The sequence below is a fragment of the Perissodus microlepis genome, chromosome 10, assembly GCF_051167445.1.
Source record: "Perissodus microlepis isolate ML-2025 ecotype Zambia chromosome 10, ASM5116744v1, whole genome shotgun sequence".
Classification (NCBI taxonomy): Eukaryota; Metazoa; Chordata; class Actinopteri; order Cichliformes; family Cichlidae; genus Perissodus; species Perissodus microlepis.
Window position 1 is genome coordinate 14503902 of NC_140470.1, and position 18137 is coordinate 14522038.

The window sequence follows — 18137 nt, forward strand, 5'->3', positions numbered from 1 at the left end:
TTGCCACTGCTTAGCTGAAACTGTCATTAACCTCTGCTGTGTGCATGTGTCAGCGCAACAACACAGGGGGCTTGCATGTTTATTGGTTCAGCTGTTGCATGCTTTTTGAGGGGTGGGCCATCTTTGCTGTCGCAGAGTTTTCCAAAAGATTTCCATTCAGGAATTCATGCTCATCTCCTAAAATATCCCAGACGGATGCAAAAATCATTCTACAAACACAATGACATGAAATGCATTTGCCAATGGGTGACCAAGACTAGGTAAACATGAACTTTATTATTATATCGTCAAATATTCTTTAAATACATATAAAGAATATTTTTTTACTTTAATATTGTCACTTTTTCATAGACATACTATCTTAATTACCTATGCTTATCTAATGTAATCATTCTCTACACCAAAATTTTCTTATCTTCTGTCGATTACTGCATTGCTGTTCTTAGATTAAGTGATTAAAAGACCAAGCAGTGTTTACGGCAGAGTGAATGCAGTCTTCCTACATTATCCATTTTTGTAACAGTTTTAAATTCAAGTTAATAAAACCCACAGCATACACACACACCTACTATCTGAAGTCATCGCAATCATTAAGGCAGAAGCTGGTCTCTCCAAGGTGTTCAGGGATCTGAGGCACATCTGGTTCCAGGTGAAAAACTCTGACGTATTCAGTGTAATTAATACAATAGCTTGTAATGAAACTTGTTAAAATGGTGCCAGTGTGCGCTTGTGTTTGAAAGGAGTCTCGATCAATCAGCAGCGTCATGACACTCTTACACTGTGTCTTTTGTAGAGTATAGAGCTAACGCTGAGTCATGGGCTCTGCTTTGTAGACCTGTGCATGCATGTTGCTGCCTATCCAGACATTACAAAAACATCAATTCTGTCACCCCAAACTAGCGTGCTATTTTACTTCCATCTCATGTGCTCCTGTGACTCCTGCCTTAAAATCCAGTACCAGACTTTTTTCTGCTGGACAAAACACAGACAAAGACCACTTCCTGTCTAAATGTTGTTAATTATGGCACTGTAGGGCATCAGAGGGCAATTTGCAACTCACCATTAATAAGTGAGTGGTGCATTAACTTAAAAGGTGCTGGAGTGTTGCTGTTACTCACCCCCAGTTGGCTGATTTGTTACAGGGGATGTTCTTTAAACAGATTAGCCAGGTGCCAAACATTAGTCAAGGCAACTGCAATCTGCAATGGAAATCGCAGGTACAAATGTGAAAATATGCCTCAATTTTTGCAAAGATTTGAATTTCATCTGCAGGCTTGGAGAGCATTACTGTAAATTAAGCAAGAAATGTCTGAGCACAGCGATACCAAGCGTGTGGGTGTATCTGTTGTGCTGCTGAAATTAAAATTTTACACTGACCCTGGTGAAGCATGCAAGTATATTTGCTGAGGCTGGACATCTAAAAAAGGCAGATATTCTCAGTTCACCAGCTGCAACCTACATGTTACAGAATTATTATTATTATTATTTTTTTCCCCCCCTTTTTTTTTTTTTTTTTTTTTTTTTTTACAGTAAATAATCAAATTATTTCAAATGTTTTGCCCTCTGAACGCTACATAAAACTTTTTTTTTTTAATTTCTTTTTTATTGGGATTACAGTGATGAAAGTAAGCTAAACTATAAATTCTATGAACAGAATTATCCAGTATTTCAGAATTAGTAGGAAAGGGACAAGATTATTTGCTTCTTGATCTGACTGGTTACCTGTTGTAGCTAGTTTCTAGTTCAAGTTCAACTGACCAATCACATTGGAGCAGATTTAAAAAGAAAAGCTTACATCAAAAAGAGACTGAACACAAACTTTCATTAAAAGTGGTTGTTTTTTTGTTTTTTTTAATCTTTGCAAACAATGACTAATGGACAGCATTCTTGGCTTGAATATCTTGTGGCTACATCAGAACCCCGAAAAATTGTCTGTTGCTCTCAGAGGCTAAGTCAGCAAATTAGCTGAAGGATTGCCAGACAGAATAAACAGAGACAGAGTGAGAGGGTTTTTTTAAGAGAGTAAACACACACACACACACACACACACACACACACACACACACACACACAAACTTTAAAAGACTCGGGTATACAAGTTATGCAGTTTTATTGTTTCATTGACTGTACCACAAAACCTTGACATCAAAAAAGAGAAAAAAAAATGTCCCTCATTTTATAAGTGAACATTGCTGTAATGTTAAATATCCCATCACAAAATCTCACTCCTCATATAGAAAAATTTAAAAAACAAACCAAAAAAACAATAAGCAAAAAGTACAGTCACACAGCTCAAAAACATGAAACGCTGGATTATTTGGCAGCAACTGTCTAACTTGCCAGGATTTGATCCACTGGGAGTGACAGATGAGTGCATTTGGCACTGTCATTGGTCCACAACAGGTCGCAGTGAGCCTCCTGCCAGGTGGCAGAGGGAGACATACATTGCATTATGACAAATAAACAACTCTACACTATTCCCAGGGAGGAGACAGCAAGATAAAGGAGGCCCCTACTGTGCCTTCTTTCACACCCTCATGCCCCCCCATGCCCATTCTTTTGTTCAAGAAGACAGAAATAAGGAGGAAAAACAGAACCAGGCATGCGTGCACACGAGCGAATGTAAACTGTCTTATAAGCAATCAAAAGAAAAGGCAACTTGTCAGTAAATATCGTGTGCGCGGGCTTTGTGAATTAGGGTAAAAACTGTGTTTTAGAAAAATAGCACATTTTTTCATGCTTGTACGAAGTGAAAAGCATCAGTAACAAGTAAATTCATTTGAAAATATCTGCGCCATCATTTTCCTGGCAAAAATGTTTAAAAACTTTCAAATGCAATCCACTTCTTTGGAATTCTTTTGACTTAAAGAGTGTTTACAGTACTGCAGCATCAAAAAAAATAATAACAATAAAAGAAAAACATTACATTCAAGCATTTCCATCACTGTGCATTCAGAGTGACAGCAACAATGCAAACATTACCACTTCTAAACCACCTTTGGAGTCCATCCCATTAAGCCTCTGAATGAGGCATCACAGTAGGTGATCTGAATCACAGGGATGCATGAAGCTTGGGTGGGTGCCTGTTCACCAGTGTACGGATTACCTGACAGTAGGTGTGCTCGTTTGACGCAAGTGGCTAGGTTTTGTGGGAAGGGGTGGCTTAATCCCACGGGAAGGGGTCTGTGCAGGGTTTGTAGCGCTATCGACACTGAAGGTTTTCATCAGCTGAGCCACGCGGCCACGCCCTGCGCAGACTGGTGCACTCCCTGACGTCCAAGGCTCCTCTGAGCTAGCCTTTTGAAGCTTTTCTGATTCACCGATATCTGGAAGAAAAAGAAAACAACACACAACAGTTTACGTTTTGCCTTTAAAACCACAGCAACACGATCTCTTTAGTTCCCTAATGCTTACAAAGCTTTGTTAAAGGAGAGATGATGCAACATGGTGGTAAACATGCCACATGTTCCAGGTATCAAGTTTAGAATGAAAAAATATATTATATATAGAGGGATGTTTGTGTGCGTCTTCACAGTTTTCAATTAGATATAGGGGCTTAAATGCTTTGCAAATCACTTATTTAGGATTTCATGTTCAGTAGCTGTTGGACAAGCAGGAATCAACCACTACCCTTCCCGCAATGCCATGTTAGCTCGCTCTTCACCCTTTTTTTCTCCTTTTCATTCGCTTTCCTTTATCCCGCTACGGCTGAGCAGAGGTCATCCTCAGTGGAAGTGTAGTAGGGACACAGCTGGGTGTAGTTTGTGCTTTTGTGTGCGCGCGTGTGTGTTGCCGAGGTACTGCGTTTGGAAGAGGGTGTAATTGAGGGAGGAATGGAGGGAACAGGAGTAACGAACGAAGGGGAGGGAGGGCCGCAGGGACGGGAATGGAGAGCAGACAGACGCTGCTCAGACACCAGAAGGCTTGAGGAGCCACATATTTTTAGCGTCATCCCCGGGGGACAGAGATATGTGAGAGCACCCGTGTGCGTGACTACAGACACACACACACACACACACACACATGCAGAAAATAGAGTGAAAACACACACACAGGCGTGCACAGAGTTTCTAACAGCTGAATTTCAAAAGACATGCACATTCTCATGTTACGTTCAGGTCCGTGCATGCTCTCGCACACATAAACATGGATTCAGACCCACCCCCACCCACTGCACATGGATTCAGTCACGCATGCAGCCATCGCTGACTAACGCCACGGCATAGTGTGCACACACACAGACACACACAAAAAGGTGAGGTACAGCCAAAACCACATGGGCACTCCTGAGGCCAGGAAACCTTTAAAGCTCTTGATGTCTTGCAGGCATGAAAGGGAGAGACCTAAAGTAGCCTTTAAGGTTGTGTTATTGTTTATTGCTGTTTACTCTGCTTTCGCTCCTCTTTCTCATTCTCTCGTGCACCTCTCCCCGTGGCTCCAACACCTCCCCAACACCTCCCCTCTACCTTCCTTTTGCCCTGCCTTCCTCTGCCCCCTGACCCATAGTTCCTGTGTTAATGTCCTCTCGCTGCGTTTCGTGGGCTTGCCTCTGATTGTCTCGTTGTGTTGTGTGGTCACCACGGAAACCTTGGATAGGCTCCAGCAATTGAGGCTGACACACATTCAGGCACGCATCGAACACACACAGATGCACACAAACACAGACGCGGGCACACACACACACTCATGGCCAGAGAGTTTTTTGAGCTCAGAGCCTTCCTGCAGGTCTGGAGTGGAATGCTTAATAGAGACAGAGAGATAGAAAGAGCAGGAGAGGGAGGATTGGTGTATGGGCAGGGACTAAATGAAACTCTCCTCAGCAGCTGCACCCCGAGCTCTGTCTGTCCGCCGAAACAAGTCATTAAAGCTACCTGCGAAAACACCTATTTAAATGAAAGAGAACCTCTGCAACGAATTGCTTGTTGAGATTGATTAATCTCCCAATCGAGCATTCAAGATGCCACCCATCACGTCCCGGGGCAGCTCGTAAATGTACAGAGAGGACAAAGAAGAGGGGCGGGAAGAAGTGTCAATGATCAGGCTAGCACAAAAATTAAAGACTAATCTATCTCTTTAAAGACGTCCACATGTCTCGCAGAGAAAGAGGAGGGGTGCGTGGGTGGAGGACTTGGGTGGGAGGTGGGGGGCAGAAGTGGGGCAGAGGGCAGAATTCCCCAGCAGCACGTCTGTGGACTGAAGGGTGGGGAGGAGGAGAGGTGTAGGTGCGCTTGTTGTGTGTGTGTAAGCGTTGGGGCAAGCTCCTGCATGGGGGCTGGGGCCCCTGTCACTTATCAGCTCTGGCTGAGCGTCGCCCAGGGCTAGAGTCGGAAAGCAGCGCTGGAATGTGTGTCCTTCCCTCTGAAGGTGAAGCCAGAGGAGAGCGGACGGAGACACAGGGAAGAGTTATAAACACAAAAACACGCGTGCATGTATTAGCTGCAGAAGACTGATGTTCTTGAAATCATCCTCAAATCATATGGACTGTCTCAACATATATAGGTTTATTTCTTGCACTGGCTCTGCCATCCTACCTTCATTATCTGGAGTGTTAACAGTTTTTATAACTTTAACTAAGAAATAAAAATCTCAAGATTCAGGATTTGTTTTTGCTGCCAAAATGGGCCTAGCATATAAGAGGAGAAAACCCACGCAATCACAGGGTGAAGCTCCACACAGAAGGACAGGTCCAAACCCAGGAACCTCTTTCTGTGAGGCAACACAGGTTTCACTTTTTGTGCAGAGTCCCAGTTAACAGTAAGACTCATTTTCAGATTTACAGGCTTTCAGTGTTCACGTTTTCAAGCATGAACTGATTTTGTTTTTCTCCACGCAGATGTTACACCTGTTTGTTTCCAAAAAAGTCTGTTTCCTGCCAAAAGAAACTGAAGAGAAAACTGGTGAGAAATATGGATTTTTCTCAACACCATTAATTACCAGATTATTTGTTATAAATACATCAACACTGTGAAAAATACCAGGGTTTAATTGCCATTTTATTTGTTCACTCGCAATTTCTGCCAAGAAGGTTTTGTGGTTGGTTTGGTTTCATTGTTTCTCTGTTTATTAGCAGGATTACTCAAACATTTTAGCAGAGGTGGGACTTGGCCCAAAATTTCATGCCACATCTTCACAGATAGGTATCTAATTGAAATATGGGGGGGTGGAAAGGGGGGGGGGGGGTTAATGTCTTATTATTGTTTTCAAGAAAATATCACAAACTGATCTGCATTCATATCCTCTTGGATCCAGGAACTCGATCCATGTATAGCAAGACTTTCTTTTGCTTTTGTCGAGATATACAGACTTGGATACTCTTGTTCTTACCCAACCTCTTACCTGACTAATGTAAACCCTTTAATCTTTTTAAGCCATTTAAAATTGATCAAACATGGGATAACGGCATCCTGTCAATATCCAGAACCTGAGACTTTTAAATTGGATTTCGTCTTATCCTCCTAGGTTAGCCTAAACCATACTGGCTTGTCATGACATCCAGTCTACCTGTGTAAAACATTTACAGCATGAATGCTCCAGTGTTAGATTTATGTTCCTCGTTGTAGCTGTAAATCCAAATTTATACTGTCACTAATACAAAGTTAGTTATTCTTTGGGAAAGCGAGGCGTGAGCCACGGTAACTGCTCAGGATGCATGAACCCTTGTCATTACCCGCATTCAAATGAAAACAGCTGAGGCATGAGCCTCATCTTTGTTGGCCTCCACCTCCTGTTGGAACAAGCTTCCTGCCATTGTCAAGGACAGACACTGTGTCAGTATTTTTGCTCCGGAGTCAAACACATTTATTCAGCACGGTGTTCAACCCACCTCAACTCCCACCACACCAGCTGTTCTTTTGGGTTTCCTTTCCCTTTCTTCCCTCTACATTTTGCTCTTATTCACTGTTGTGCTAGCGCTCAGGGAGCATAGATGTAGCCACTAATCTAACCAACAAAGTGGGTGAAGACACACATGCCACCAAACTTCTACAATACATCTTTGCAGCCAGATCCACATTTAACTAAAAACAAACAAGAAAAACAAAACAACAACACACTTTGTCTTTTTGCGACATTCTCACGAGTGTGTCAACCCATGTGTTTGGGTTTGACTGCCAAAAATCTGTAATGATCTTGAATGTTTACAATAATCAGAAAAAAAGGGGCGGGGGACAGGGGCAAGAAATATTTTCAGGATTGTTTCCCCCCCCACCCATTTGTTTTGGCATGCTAAAAACATGTGGCTAAACCAATAGACAGTCACACAGCTATGAGGAAGTTCCTGTTAAGGTGCTAGGAACTTGGTTTTGTTGTATGGCTTTCTAAAGGAAACTGACACTGTCGACATCTGCCTGGTATAAACTTAAGTTGACCCAATAAAACTGCTGCAATCACCGTTGAAAGGAAAAATGTGATTTTATTTAGGTTTCTTTGTTTCTTCCAAATTTAAAAAATGGTTCTGGAGGAAGCCAGCCTTCAAGTTCATGTTGCAGTGAGCGTGTGGTGTAGGGAGAGCATATTTCCAGCAGAGGGACCTTTATGGAGATGAGATTTTCTGCTCAACTGGACTTTTCTTTCCCTACAGTATCACTGATTTCCACTGGATGGTGCCAACTTCACCCTTACAATGACCATTTTTATACTTAACTGGGTCACTGTGTGGTACATGAGTTCCAGCAGGTATATTAGATATTACAACGATAACTCGAGAAAGATTCAAACAAGAAGTTGGTTCATCTCTACAACATAAAAAAAACCCTCCCCATTTTATTTAACACTGGCACAAAAGGAAAGTTGCACGAGAGGAGCAGACCCATAAAAGACTAAACGAGAAACAAAAACACTGATACGCTACCCTAACAGGAAGACCTCATCTCAGCCCAAATTGAAACAAAATTAATATAATATACAATACTGTACAAAAGTCTCGTTTCACACCTTATTTCGTTCCATGTTGGTTGCAACAAGCCAGACTTCTCCATGCTTTCTGGAGGTCTTTCAAAGCTTTTATTTGAATGATGAATTTTAATAGTTTGCTGAACCCATTTCCCTTTTTCCTAGAAAAATATAAAGAAATGACGAGTGACTCAAGACTTTTGCACAGTAATGCAGCTTTGAAGAACAACCTTTGCCAAGATTGACACAGAAAGATAGATAGGGCATTATTTACAAAACCTTTTGTTTTAATTTTTTTGACTGGTATCCTTTGTTATTACTAAATTACCACTTAACAAAGGCATATGTTTACACTTTTATCCACATTTATGTTGCCTCCATGAAATAACACAGAAGAACAAGTTGAGTTTTAAGTAGTCATTCTAGGGAACTAATATTTTAGTTTTACTGCTGGCAGATAATTCTCCTTCACATTTTTCCTTGACCTCATGATATTTTCCATCAAGGTCAAAAAAAATTTTTTTTCTTCTTTTTTGTATTTGCTCACAAACTTAGCACGACGCTCTGAAGAAAAGACTGGAGAATAAAGGATCTGGAGAGGAAGGGCTAGGGAGAGGATGGAATGAGAGGCAAAAAAATGAGAGGAGAGAAGAGCAGAGCAAACACCCCTGCTGGCCACCAATTTCCATCAGGAAATTGGTTTTCACATTTAGATTTTTTTTTGGGGGGGGAAGGGGGAATTGGACCCTCAAATCCAGCAGATTTGGTCCCACCAAATGTCGACTGCATTGCCACGGCTGTTGACAAATTAATTGTTGACAGAAACTGATCACAATAGAGAAGCTATCAAAAGAGCAGGTGTGCACGAACAACATGGTACAAGGGGACAAATCCCAGTCGCGTACGTTTTTCCCCTGCTTTTTTCCCCTCTAGGCAGGCCTCTTTTACTCTGCCAGTCCATAAAGATTCCAGGGGGCTGAGGCACTATTTGGCGAGCACATTGGGTTTCAGGAAATAAATCCTTCTTCCTTGCTGCAGCACAGAGAAATTTATCTAGTATGAACTTTGTTCAGACTGGTTCTGCTCAGCTCTCCAAAGCTATTATTACTCTTAGAGAAAAAGCTGCAGCTGGCTCAGAGAGCGGTGGTGATTGTCACGTAAGGCAGTAACCATGTTGTGAACTCAATTTTAAACCCATATGTTTAAAACTGGAGTCCAGGCTTTCCGCAACAAATGAAACTTAGCCAGAAATAAGAATCATGGACTTCCCACGAATCTAGATTAGTTTATCCACGGTGACACTGATCACACTGGTCATAATCAGTATGGCTGCTTTTGCTTATTGGATTACAGGAAAACCGAGAAAATAAAAAGGTAGAAGGGGTCCAAAGCTCCTCCCACCTGATACTGTGAAAGATGGATGGCACACCATACAGTTTTCCCAGTACATCACAGGGGTTAAAACAATACCATGTCATCAATTCACTCCAACCTTAGATCTGTCATGTACTTTTAACTCTGAGTTCAATTCACTCACCTTTACCACCCGGTGACTCCTGCGGCTTCTGGGGTTCTTTTGACTGCAGGCTCCCTTTGGTTGATGACGTCATGCCAGAGTCTATTTTGACAGCGCTGCCGGGAGAAGAGTATGGCACGGCGGTAGCCAGCCTCAGATTTGTGAGGCCAGGTCTCGTGTTGACATAGTCTGGTGCTGCATTTGCAGAAGCTGGTCTCGTCTTGACAGCGTTAGCTCTCATGGGAGGCCTGGAGCAGATGGAGGGCTGGGGAACTGACTTCTCCTCGGTTGCATTGGCTGACTTCAACTCGAGCTGCAGAGTGAGGAGTGACAAAAGAGAAGCGGGGAGTGCGATCGGTGTTGACAGCTAATTCACATACAGTGGAATTACTGTCATGTTTGATTAAATCATTGGATAAATGATTCACTAAATTAGAATCCTCCAGTGACAACATGGTGCCGGAATGAAACACGCAGAACTATGACCACTGATTAAGAGTTTAAGGATGTTTGGAGAGAAAATTATAAGGTGACTTGAAAATCAAGCAGCCTTGCTAATCTTGCCTCCTGATCTTACGCCTTCTTAATCAACAATCTCACTCTCTCCTCCTCCCTCACGACGACTCCTTCGCTCTCTAAATCAACTGGAGAAAAGCTGCAGCGGCGTTAGCAACAGCCACATCACCAAAGCGCCCCCGTTTCCTTTCTCCTCCAGGAACAAATCATTCAATCTATAAACAAGGCATTCAACCAAATTATGAATCCTATAAAGAAAGGCTTATGCTGTGAATTCTTGGCTGTCACACTTGCCAAACCTCCTAAGGTGTGAATGCTTTCTTGCCATGTGCACATGGGGTGGGCCAAAGATGTGCTGGGGCCTGTAATGGAGAGAGGCTGGTATGGATATAAGATGTGAGGGAGAGAAATTTCTGTCTGTGGCAAAGAGGAGGGGAAAAAAGAAGAAAAAAAATGGAACAGAGGAGAGCTCACGCGCCCAAACCTCAGGAGACTATCCCACAATCCCATCCATCTGCGACTGACGCATTCTCTATCTCTGGCGTTTTAATTCCCTGATCAAGTTCATCAACCATCTGTTCTAGGGCAGTCCAGAAATCCTGCCTTGTCTCTGTGATTCAGCTGTTCTTGCAAAGCATGTCACCTGCACACACACACACACACACACACACACACACACACACACACACACACACACACACACACACACACACACACACACACACACACACACACACACACACACACACACACACACGAAAGCAAGGGGATATAGCAAGCCTACTCCCCAGACGACACAAGGCTGGAGCGGCGATGGAGCTAGTGGGAGGACAGGACAGTTCAGCTGTTCCCCGGAGAGAGAACTGTGAGGGGTGCGGCAGCTTAGACAAGCGGGAGCACAGAGAAGGAGAATGCTGGGAGAAAGATGATCTGCAGAGAGGCTGGGAGCGAGGGGACAGCTGGCCCCAACCACCATTTCCTGTGACTCAGAGGGTGGGACTGCCACAAAAAGTCATATAGGCAGTCTGTGGTGGTTGTGCTTCAAAGAGCTAGAGATTTTACTGCACATCGTATACAGCACCTTGCTGAAACATGTCTTTTAAAGTGTTTTTCTGCACAGGTATGCAAACATTTCTTTTCTTAAAAATATTTAAAAAAGCTAGAATGAGACCAAAACACCTGCAATGACTTTAATTCACAGATACCTTTGCAGTTGCTGTAGGCGGTGAATGCTCGCTCACTGACACCTGTGGGTTTAACAAAGACATTACATGAGTGATCTAGGCCATGATGCAGTGTGAGAGCACACAGCTCTGTTAGTGCAGGCAGTTACTCCAACTCACCGGCAGAGGGAGTAAAGTGCTCGCCTCGTCACATTTCCCCTGCTGGGAGAGAAAGAGACACAGTTAGTGCTGATGGCGACTCGTCATCTTCCTCAACTTTTAGAGTTCAGTGCTTGGAATAAGCTCTTAAATCTATACTTAAAGGAGTTTAAGAAATAGAGATGAGATAAAATACTCAATTGTGTGAATATATTTCAAATTAAAAGTTGCTTTTAAGAAAAAAAACATCTGTGCGGTGGTTTTGTTTCTGCAGGAAAAACAATGATGGGCTCTTATTTCCACTGAATGAGCAGCAAGCAGCTTTAGCTTTAGAGAAACATCATGGTCAGGCCAGATGAGACCATGTACGCTGGCTCGCTGTGGCTCAGTGTGTGCATGGTTGCCATGACAACACAGCAAATCTCTTTTTGAGATAGCATGGAGAAAAAAAAAAAAAAAAAAAGGAGGCACCCACCAGCACCCCCAACACACACGCGTACACACACACACCAAAACTAATACACTGCTGTGCACATACACACACACACCTAAAATATCACCAGGTCAGAAATCATCAGCACATTATTTTGACACAGAAACAGGGCAGCGATTGATTTTCACCAGCTATGCTCAAGAACCTAATGGAAAGTTTCCACAAACTGCTCTGCGGGTATGAGAAGTGAAAATGACTCCACCACAGTGTTGAGATTGAGATGGAAATATTGAGTTGAATGGATAAAAGATAAAGAGCACCGTGAAACTTTATTTTATGTCGATCTGAAAGGCCACTCCATCTCAGTCATTTTTATTATACACGATGTTTTAATCAACTTTAACATATTTATTAGGTGTATGTTTTTATTTAAATCAAGAGGCGATAGCAGTGTTTAATATTAAAAAAAAAATTATGACTTTTTTTTTTCTCCAACCAAAATGATTTGATTTTTAAGGATCACAGAGAGCTACACACACCTTTAGATTCAGGGAGACGTCGGGTTGCGTTTTAGAAAGGAGGTTCTCTCTCTCAGTCTTGACAGGTTCCGTGTTTTTTCTGTCCTTCAGTATAGTTTGATGGCTGGAAAACATAAACAGAATGTGTCACGTATAAAACCCAACCAAATCTCCTTAAATGACAGTCTGTTAGCAACACATGCACACAAAAAAAGAAAAACAAAAAACTGAAACACTGATTCTTCTGTTACACGTTGTTCTCTATCACTGTCTGTTTTGTATTACAAATGTGTATTACCTCGTGTTGTTCTGCAGGCTTGGAGTCTTCTTCTCTCCAAATCCTGAGCAGATGAATTTGGAGCTCAGCTCATCCACCTCCCCAATCACAACAACCGCCACGTCCCCATCCCGGCCGAGCTGCCAGCTGACACTCTTATTGTTGGCTGTTAAAAACACGAACACACTTAAACATTACAAGTCAACTAGCTACTGAAACAAAACTGAAAGTGCTTTTGAATTTCCCTCAGTGAACCTGTCAAAAAAAAAATGAGAATGTGGGATATGCCTACAAATCTTATAAGGCTATATCAAAACAACACAACAGAATAAATGATGAAATATTGAATAGACTATTTAGAAGGCCCACCCCTGATTTTTCAAACGATTACTCTGAAATGTTTTATTAACATTGATAACTAGTGATCAACATAAGCATACTTTGACCCTCACATAACAACTTGTAGTGCTGGTTAAAGACATTCTAAATCACAGGCCAGTCTTGGTGATTCTCCTTGTGGTCTAAGGCCACAAGGAAAATAATTTATAGATTTATAAATGATGATTTATTCATTTATTTATTCATTTATTATATTCACTCTGCTGTTTTGCTTTCTAGATGGGGTCCGCGGCTTCCAACCAAATATAATATACGCCTAAAAAAAAAAAAAAAAAAGTCTAAATATACGTGATTGTGTTGTATGGTAACGCGGCTCACTTAAAAGATCACTAGTAAAAGTTACCTGTGATTATCTCGCGGCTTCTGACTTATCGCTTTGTCTTCACTGATTTTACTGCAGCTCTCTGTTATTGCAGTGATCACAACATTTAACAGACTTGTAGCGCTTACTTAGATGGAGATACAAATTTGTCTGTGTGTGTGTGTGTGTGTAAATGACAAGTCTTTCTCACACGATAAAAGGTTATTAAGCTGCAAACACTTACACTTGTTTTAGAACTGATGCTTTTCATCCTGTACATGAGCTCTTTAGGCAACATTATAAAATTCAGGTTGCCTTCTTAAAGACCTCATAGTTCATAGAGCCTGGTTCTGCTGGAGGTCTCTTCCTGTTAAGATGGTTCTTCTTCCCCACCATAGTTCATAGTGGATAGTCTCATTTTAGGCCCTCTCTTTCTCTCTAATATTGTCTAAATGACAATACAAGACTTGTTTGTGAACTGGTGTTATATAACTAAAGCTGAACTGAAACGCACATTATTCTCACACTCATCAACCCACTCACTGATCCTTTATGCCCTGGGGCTGTCTTGTTATCCTGGGGTCGAGACTGCTATCAGAATATAAATGATATCCGTCACAGGCTAAATGTGACCACTCAAAACAACTTTGTATTGATTTGCAGTCACCCATCTGTGTAAGGGGAAAACATGGACCCACAGTGAGCCAACCAAGAAAACAAAGACACTGGATTTAAGTACAAGTCAAGAGTTGGGTTTTTCCTTTAGTTTGTCATCGGTCCATATGTCACATCCTTGTAACTATGTTTGGAGCACTGAGAAGTTACTTTCATAGTGAACTGGTTTTGCCAGCCAACCCTGCGAATCACATTCCTGCGGAGCATACCAGCATGACGCAACCGTCAGAACATACCTCTAAACACATTTCCAACAAAAACTGACAGCAAAAGCCACAAAACAATCGTCAGACGCACATGACATGAACCCTGTCATCTGAGTACAAGGATGCTACATTTTATGGACAGAATGTACAAGAGGCATTTCCACTGTCGTCACCAAGAATGTGTTGCACTTTCTTATAAACAGAATATATCTGTATTTGAAATAACAATCTGTTGCTGAAGAACAAGATCATTGATTCTAATCACAGTTTTTCCCGCCTCGTGTAAATGTCAGCAGTCTAAGAACAACATAAACAAAGGCACAGAAACAGGGCAGCATAAAGTCAAAGTCAGCACATAAACACTCATTACCACGAGGACAACCTTGTGGTAACCAAAAAAGTACTTCCAGAAACAAAATTGTACTCAGAAAAGTAAAAAAATAGCAATGTCTTTAGTTTTAGTCTCTCTCAGTCTGACGTCAGAACAAACAGCCCAATAAGGCACTGCTGCGTGTGTATTATTTTGGACTAGGATTTATATGTGACTGTGAGTCATGTGTTTGTATTGTTGTATTGTGTTAATGTACTTCTGTGAGCTTCTTTAATCCTCCAGTCTGACAAGTGCGCTCCTTGTCACAATAAGACATTTCAAAAGTGCCACCAAACCGAATTAGACCTGCGACAACAACAAAATCAAAACAAGCACATCCTGCACTGGAAAACTAACCAAAACTAACCTGAATCGACAGGCAAAACCGGAAAACTAAAGAAAAACAAAAACTAATGGAAAACACAAAAGTGCAGGAGCAACTGCTGAGTGGGATATGAGCTTCATTTTGTGGCTAAAAACCCATTTGGCATTTCAGCTCTCCCACAAGACCATCCAGATAAAAATCAAAGTCTCCATTTCTTTTTCAAACACATACATTTCCTGCTAACTTCCCCTTTCAGACTCTGCTAATTGTTTAAAGGCCTGAGTCTTGACTCATGTCCTATTTTTACATTTTTACATCAACTATCCACCATTTCCTCTACACGCAAGACAGAAAAAGAAAAAAAAAGCCGTGTTTGTGGAGAAGAGTTGTAACCATGTGTTCTCAACCTACAGCCTCCTAGAGATGGCTGCACTGGTCATTAAGACACAGTGCATTGTTCTCTCGCTCTGTACCACAGTTGATAGAAAGTGCTTTGATTAACCAAGACCAGACAGAACACATCACTGTGTCAATCATCAACTGGCTTTAAGTCATGCTGTGATATCATTGTGGTTTAAGTAACTGCTGCACTCATCCAAATAAATAAACTTTGCCTCTGATGTTTGGATTAAGGTGATAGAACAATTTGTTATGTTCGCATCGTTACGCAACGCCCTTCTTCCAGAAGTCCTTAATACAAAAGAGAAAATGCAGACACGCAAGATTTTGTCAAACCAGTTTCACGACAGGCTTGCAGCTTCCTGAGTTTCTGCTTGTTTTGTTTTTCCCATGCATACTCTCACCACCTAGGTTGAGCAAAAGAATTTACCAAATATGAGGAAAAAGACAGTATTTGTAATCATATCTTATGTCAGCACCTGATAAACACATGTGCTCTTCGTTTAACTTGTAAATTTCCCGACAGGGCTGTTATTTTGCCATCTCCTCCTGTCCTGTGGATGTTTTCTTCTGACATTTATTTGCCATCAACCACAGAATTCCAGATATGAGCAACATCTGGGACCTCACATTGCAATGTTTCAATTGGAAATAAAATGATCTAATTTAGAGTTTCTGTCTGTGTGAATGAGGCTCAGAAGACAAGGAAATTAGACCATACGGTCAAACTATTTTCACCTTGTGGAGGGTGAAGCATTTAATAAAAAGTGCAATTATAACAGATCTTTAAATAAAGATCTGCAATAGTTTAGGACCTGAGCTGTAGAACCCCCCCCCCAAAAAAAAAAAAACAAAAAACTTATTTTGATGCTCACTTCATGTTTTGACAAACAGCTGTTCAGATAATTGGGAGCATGCAAACTCCAGAAGCTTAGGATATCTGTCACAGCCAACGTATACATGCTTCAGTAGTTCCCTTATCAAGCTTTGTAACGCTCTATCGGGTAATTCTCAGCACACTACGCAAATATCTCAACTCCAAGGACTGAAAGCGCTTGCTCAGAAGAGAACAGATGGTTTTCTGTGGAACCTTTGTGAAAACGTGACAGTCGGAGTGCCTGAAAAACCTGAAGCTGCACCCTGCAGCTTCAGGTTTGAGATAAACAGGAAGAGGGAAGGTTAAAAAAGGTGAGGTGGCGGCTGTGGTTGTTGATGAAGAGTCTTTACTCAGTGTGGTTACCTTTTCTTGGCTTTGCTCTCTTGGACTCTGCGTCGCCCCCCTCTCTCTCCAGTTTCTCCTCCCGCTCTTTCCAGCGCCGCACCTGCTCTTGGCGCATTTTCAGGAACAGTGTCTTTTTCTGCTCTTCGTTGAGGGCTTCCAGCACCTCAGGGTCAATGTACATGTCCTTTAAGATCTGCTGCAGCATGTTGGTACGTTAACCTGGAACCACTTGGCAAGCAGTGGAAGCTTGCTTCTCGTAGTGCACAGTGTGTAAGGATGATTTATGGTCTCATGTCAGCAGAGGACTTTTGTAGCTTCTTGTTTGTCCCTAAAGTCACTCTTGAAGTCATGAATTAAGGTTCTTGCTCTTTCTACACATGCTTTTGTACAAGCTGTACTATCTCACTCATACAGACTGTCTTTCTCTCTCTCTCTCATACACACACTCTCTCTCTCTCTCACACACAAATCCTGCTTCCTTTCTATAATGTGCTCAGTTTCCCCATCAAGATGTCAGATTTCTTTGGAGGTCATCTTTGGCACAATCTATGAGAAAAACAAAACACACAGTGAAGGTCATCTTGCATGATTTTCAAAGCTGCAGTGTCTTACATATTTTCTTAAGAAACTTTTTTTCTTATTTCCTATAAATATCTGTTTAAAGCAGTTGTCTTGTCCTTCCCTGCATGAATACGGAAGAGCCCAAAGCCAATTTCAACACTTTACAGAAAGTCTGCTACCCAGAATGGGAGGAGATTCCAAAGGAATGGGACTGCTTCTGACATCAGTGTCCCACCCTGCTCCTTCCTCTCCCCAAAACCATGTTCGTTTCTCTCTAAAACTCTCACAAGATAGCGGCCCCCGCCTCTTTTTCCTTTTTTTTTTTTTAAACATGGCCAGTGTCTGGTTGTAATGAGGGATAAAAAAATCTGGGTCATAGCACTGGACAGCGAGAGCCAGGTTGTCTAACAAGAGGATTGAAATGGACTCCTCCAGTCACAGTGGGTAGTTAAACAATGGCTACCACATAGGCAGCACTTGGAGGGAAAGAAAGCTCGTCTCAGACTGAAAACTATCACACTGGTGGAATACAGATTGGTGTCTGCTAAACACACCGCAGGGTGCAGAGAAGGAAACCAAAGAAAAAGGGGGGGAGGGGGTGAAGTGGAGAAAATGAGTGCTACAAAACAAAAAGGGAGTCGTAAGAGAAGGTTAGAATTTGCTGAAGTACTCACAGTGGGATGTAGACAGCCGCTCCACAGCAGAGTATGCTAACTGAGCTGAGGGAGTCACAGCGCCTGTGGGTCCTCCTCGTCTTTGTGTGTATGACTGAGCTGATGACATCACAGCATTCCATAATCTCTTTACCTCCCTCTCCCTTCCTCTCTCTCTCTCTCTCTCACACACACACTAAAGCTACATTTAAGGCTACATTTCAACTTCCTGAGTTGGTCTCAGGAAGTTGAACTCACACTTTAAATAGCTAGAAAGAAAGGCATGCGTTCATGTTCATAACCCACGTATTTTCCACATCTTCAAAACATTTTCGCTTACACATATAATTCTATATAAATAATATTTAAAAAAATACAGCAAAGAAAAATTAGCTCTCTTCCTCCTGTATTTTCTTCCCTTTTAACGACGCCTTTTAATTAAGAAATGCTATTTGCTAACGTTCGCGTTTAGCATTACCCAAAACTTTAGCACAGCTTCTAGCATTATGTGAAACAACCGATGTGCCTTCTAGCATTATGCAAGTAACTGTTTG

General features: G+C 41.8%; 1 protein-coding gene across 2 annotated transcripts; it reads right to left on the bottom strand.

The window, feature by feature from the left end:
- Positions 1-2093: 2093 nt before the first annotated feature.
- On the bottom strand, positions 2094-17860 carry LOC146379049 (uncharacterized). Of its 2 annotated transcripts, none has more exons than XM_084942321.1 (8): positions 17605-17860; positions 16388-16915; positions 12494-12638; positions 12217-12319; positions 11266-11304; positions 11128-11169; positions 9428-9719; positions 2094-3326 (listed from the first exon to the last, which is right to left on the bottom strand). In XM_084942321.1, exons 2-8 carry the CDS (start codon positions 16572-16574, stop codon positions 3103-3105), a joined length of 1032 nt encoding a protein of 343 aa, XP_084798447.1. In that variant the 5' UTR covers positions 16575-16915; positions 17605-17860; the 3' UTR covers positions 2094-3102. The 2 variants fall into 2 exon arrangements, with proteins under 2 accessions (XP_084798447.1, XP_084798446.1); XM_084942320.1 differs by having other exon boundaries at positions 11266-11307; positions 17605-17855.
- Between the last annotated feature and the right edge of the window lie 277 nt (positions 17861-18137).

Coding starts and splice junctions, on each gene's coding strand:
- LOC146379049 (XM_084942320.1), bottom strand. CDS start 16,574: ATGCTGCAGCAGATCTTAAAGGACATGTACATTGACCCTGAGGTGCTG. Junction 11,308..12,216: donor ACGTCTCCCTGAATCTAAAG/GTGTGTGTAGCT, acceptor TTTCTCTCCCAG/CAGGGGAAATGTGACGAGGC. Junction 11,170..11,265: donor GCACTTTACTCCCTCTGCCG/GTGAGTTGGAGT, acceptor TTAAACCCACAG/GTGTCAGTGAGCGAGCATTC.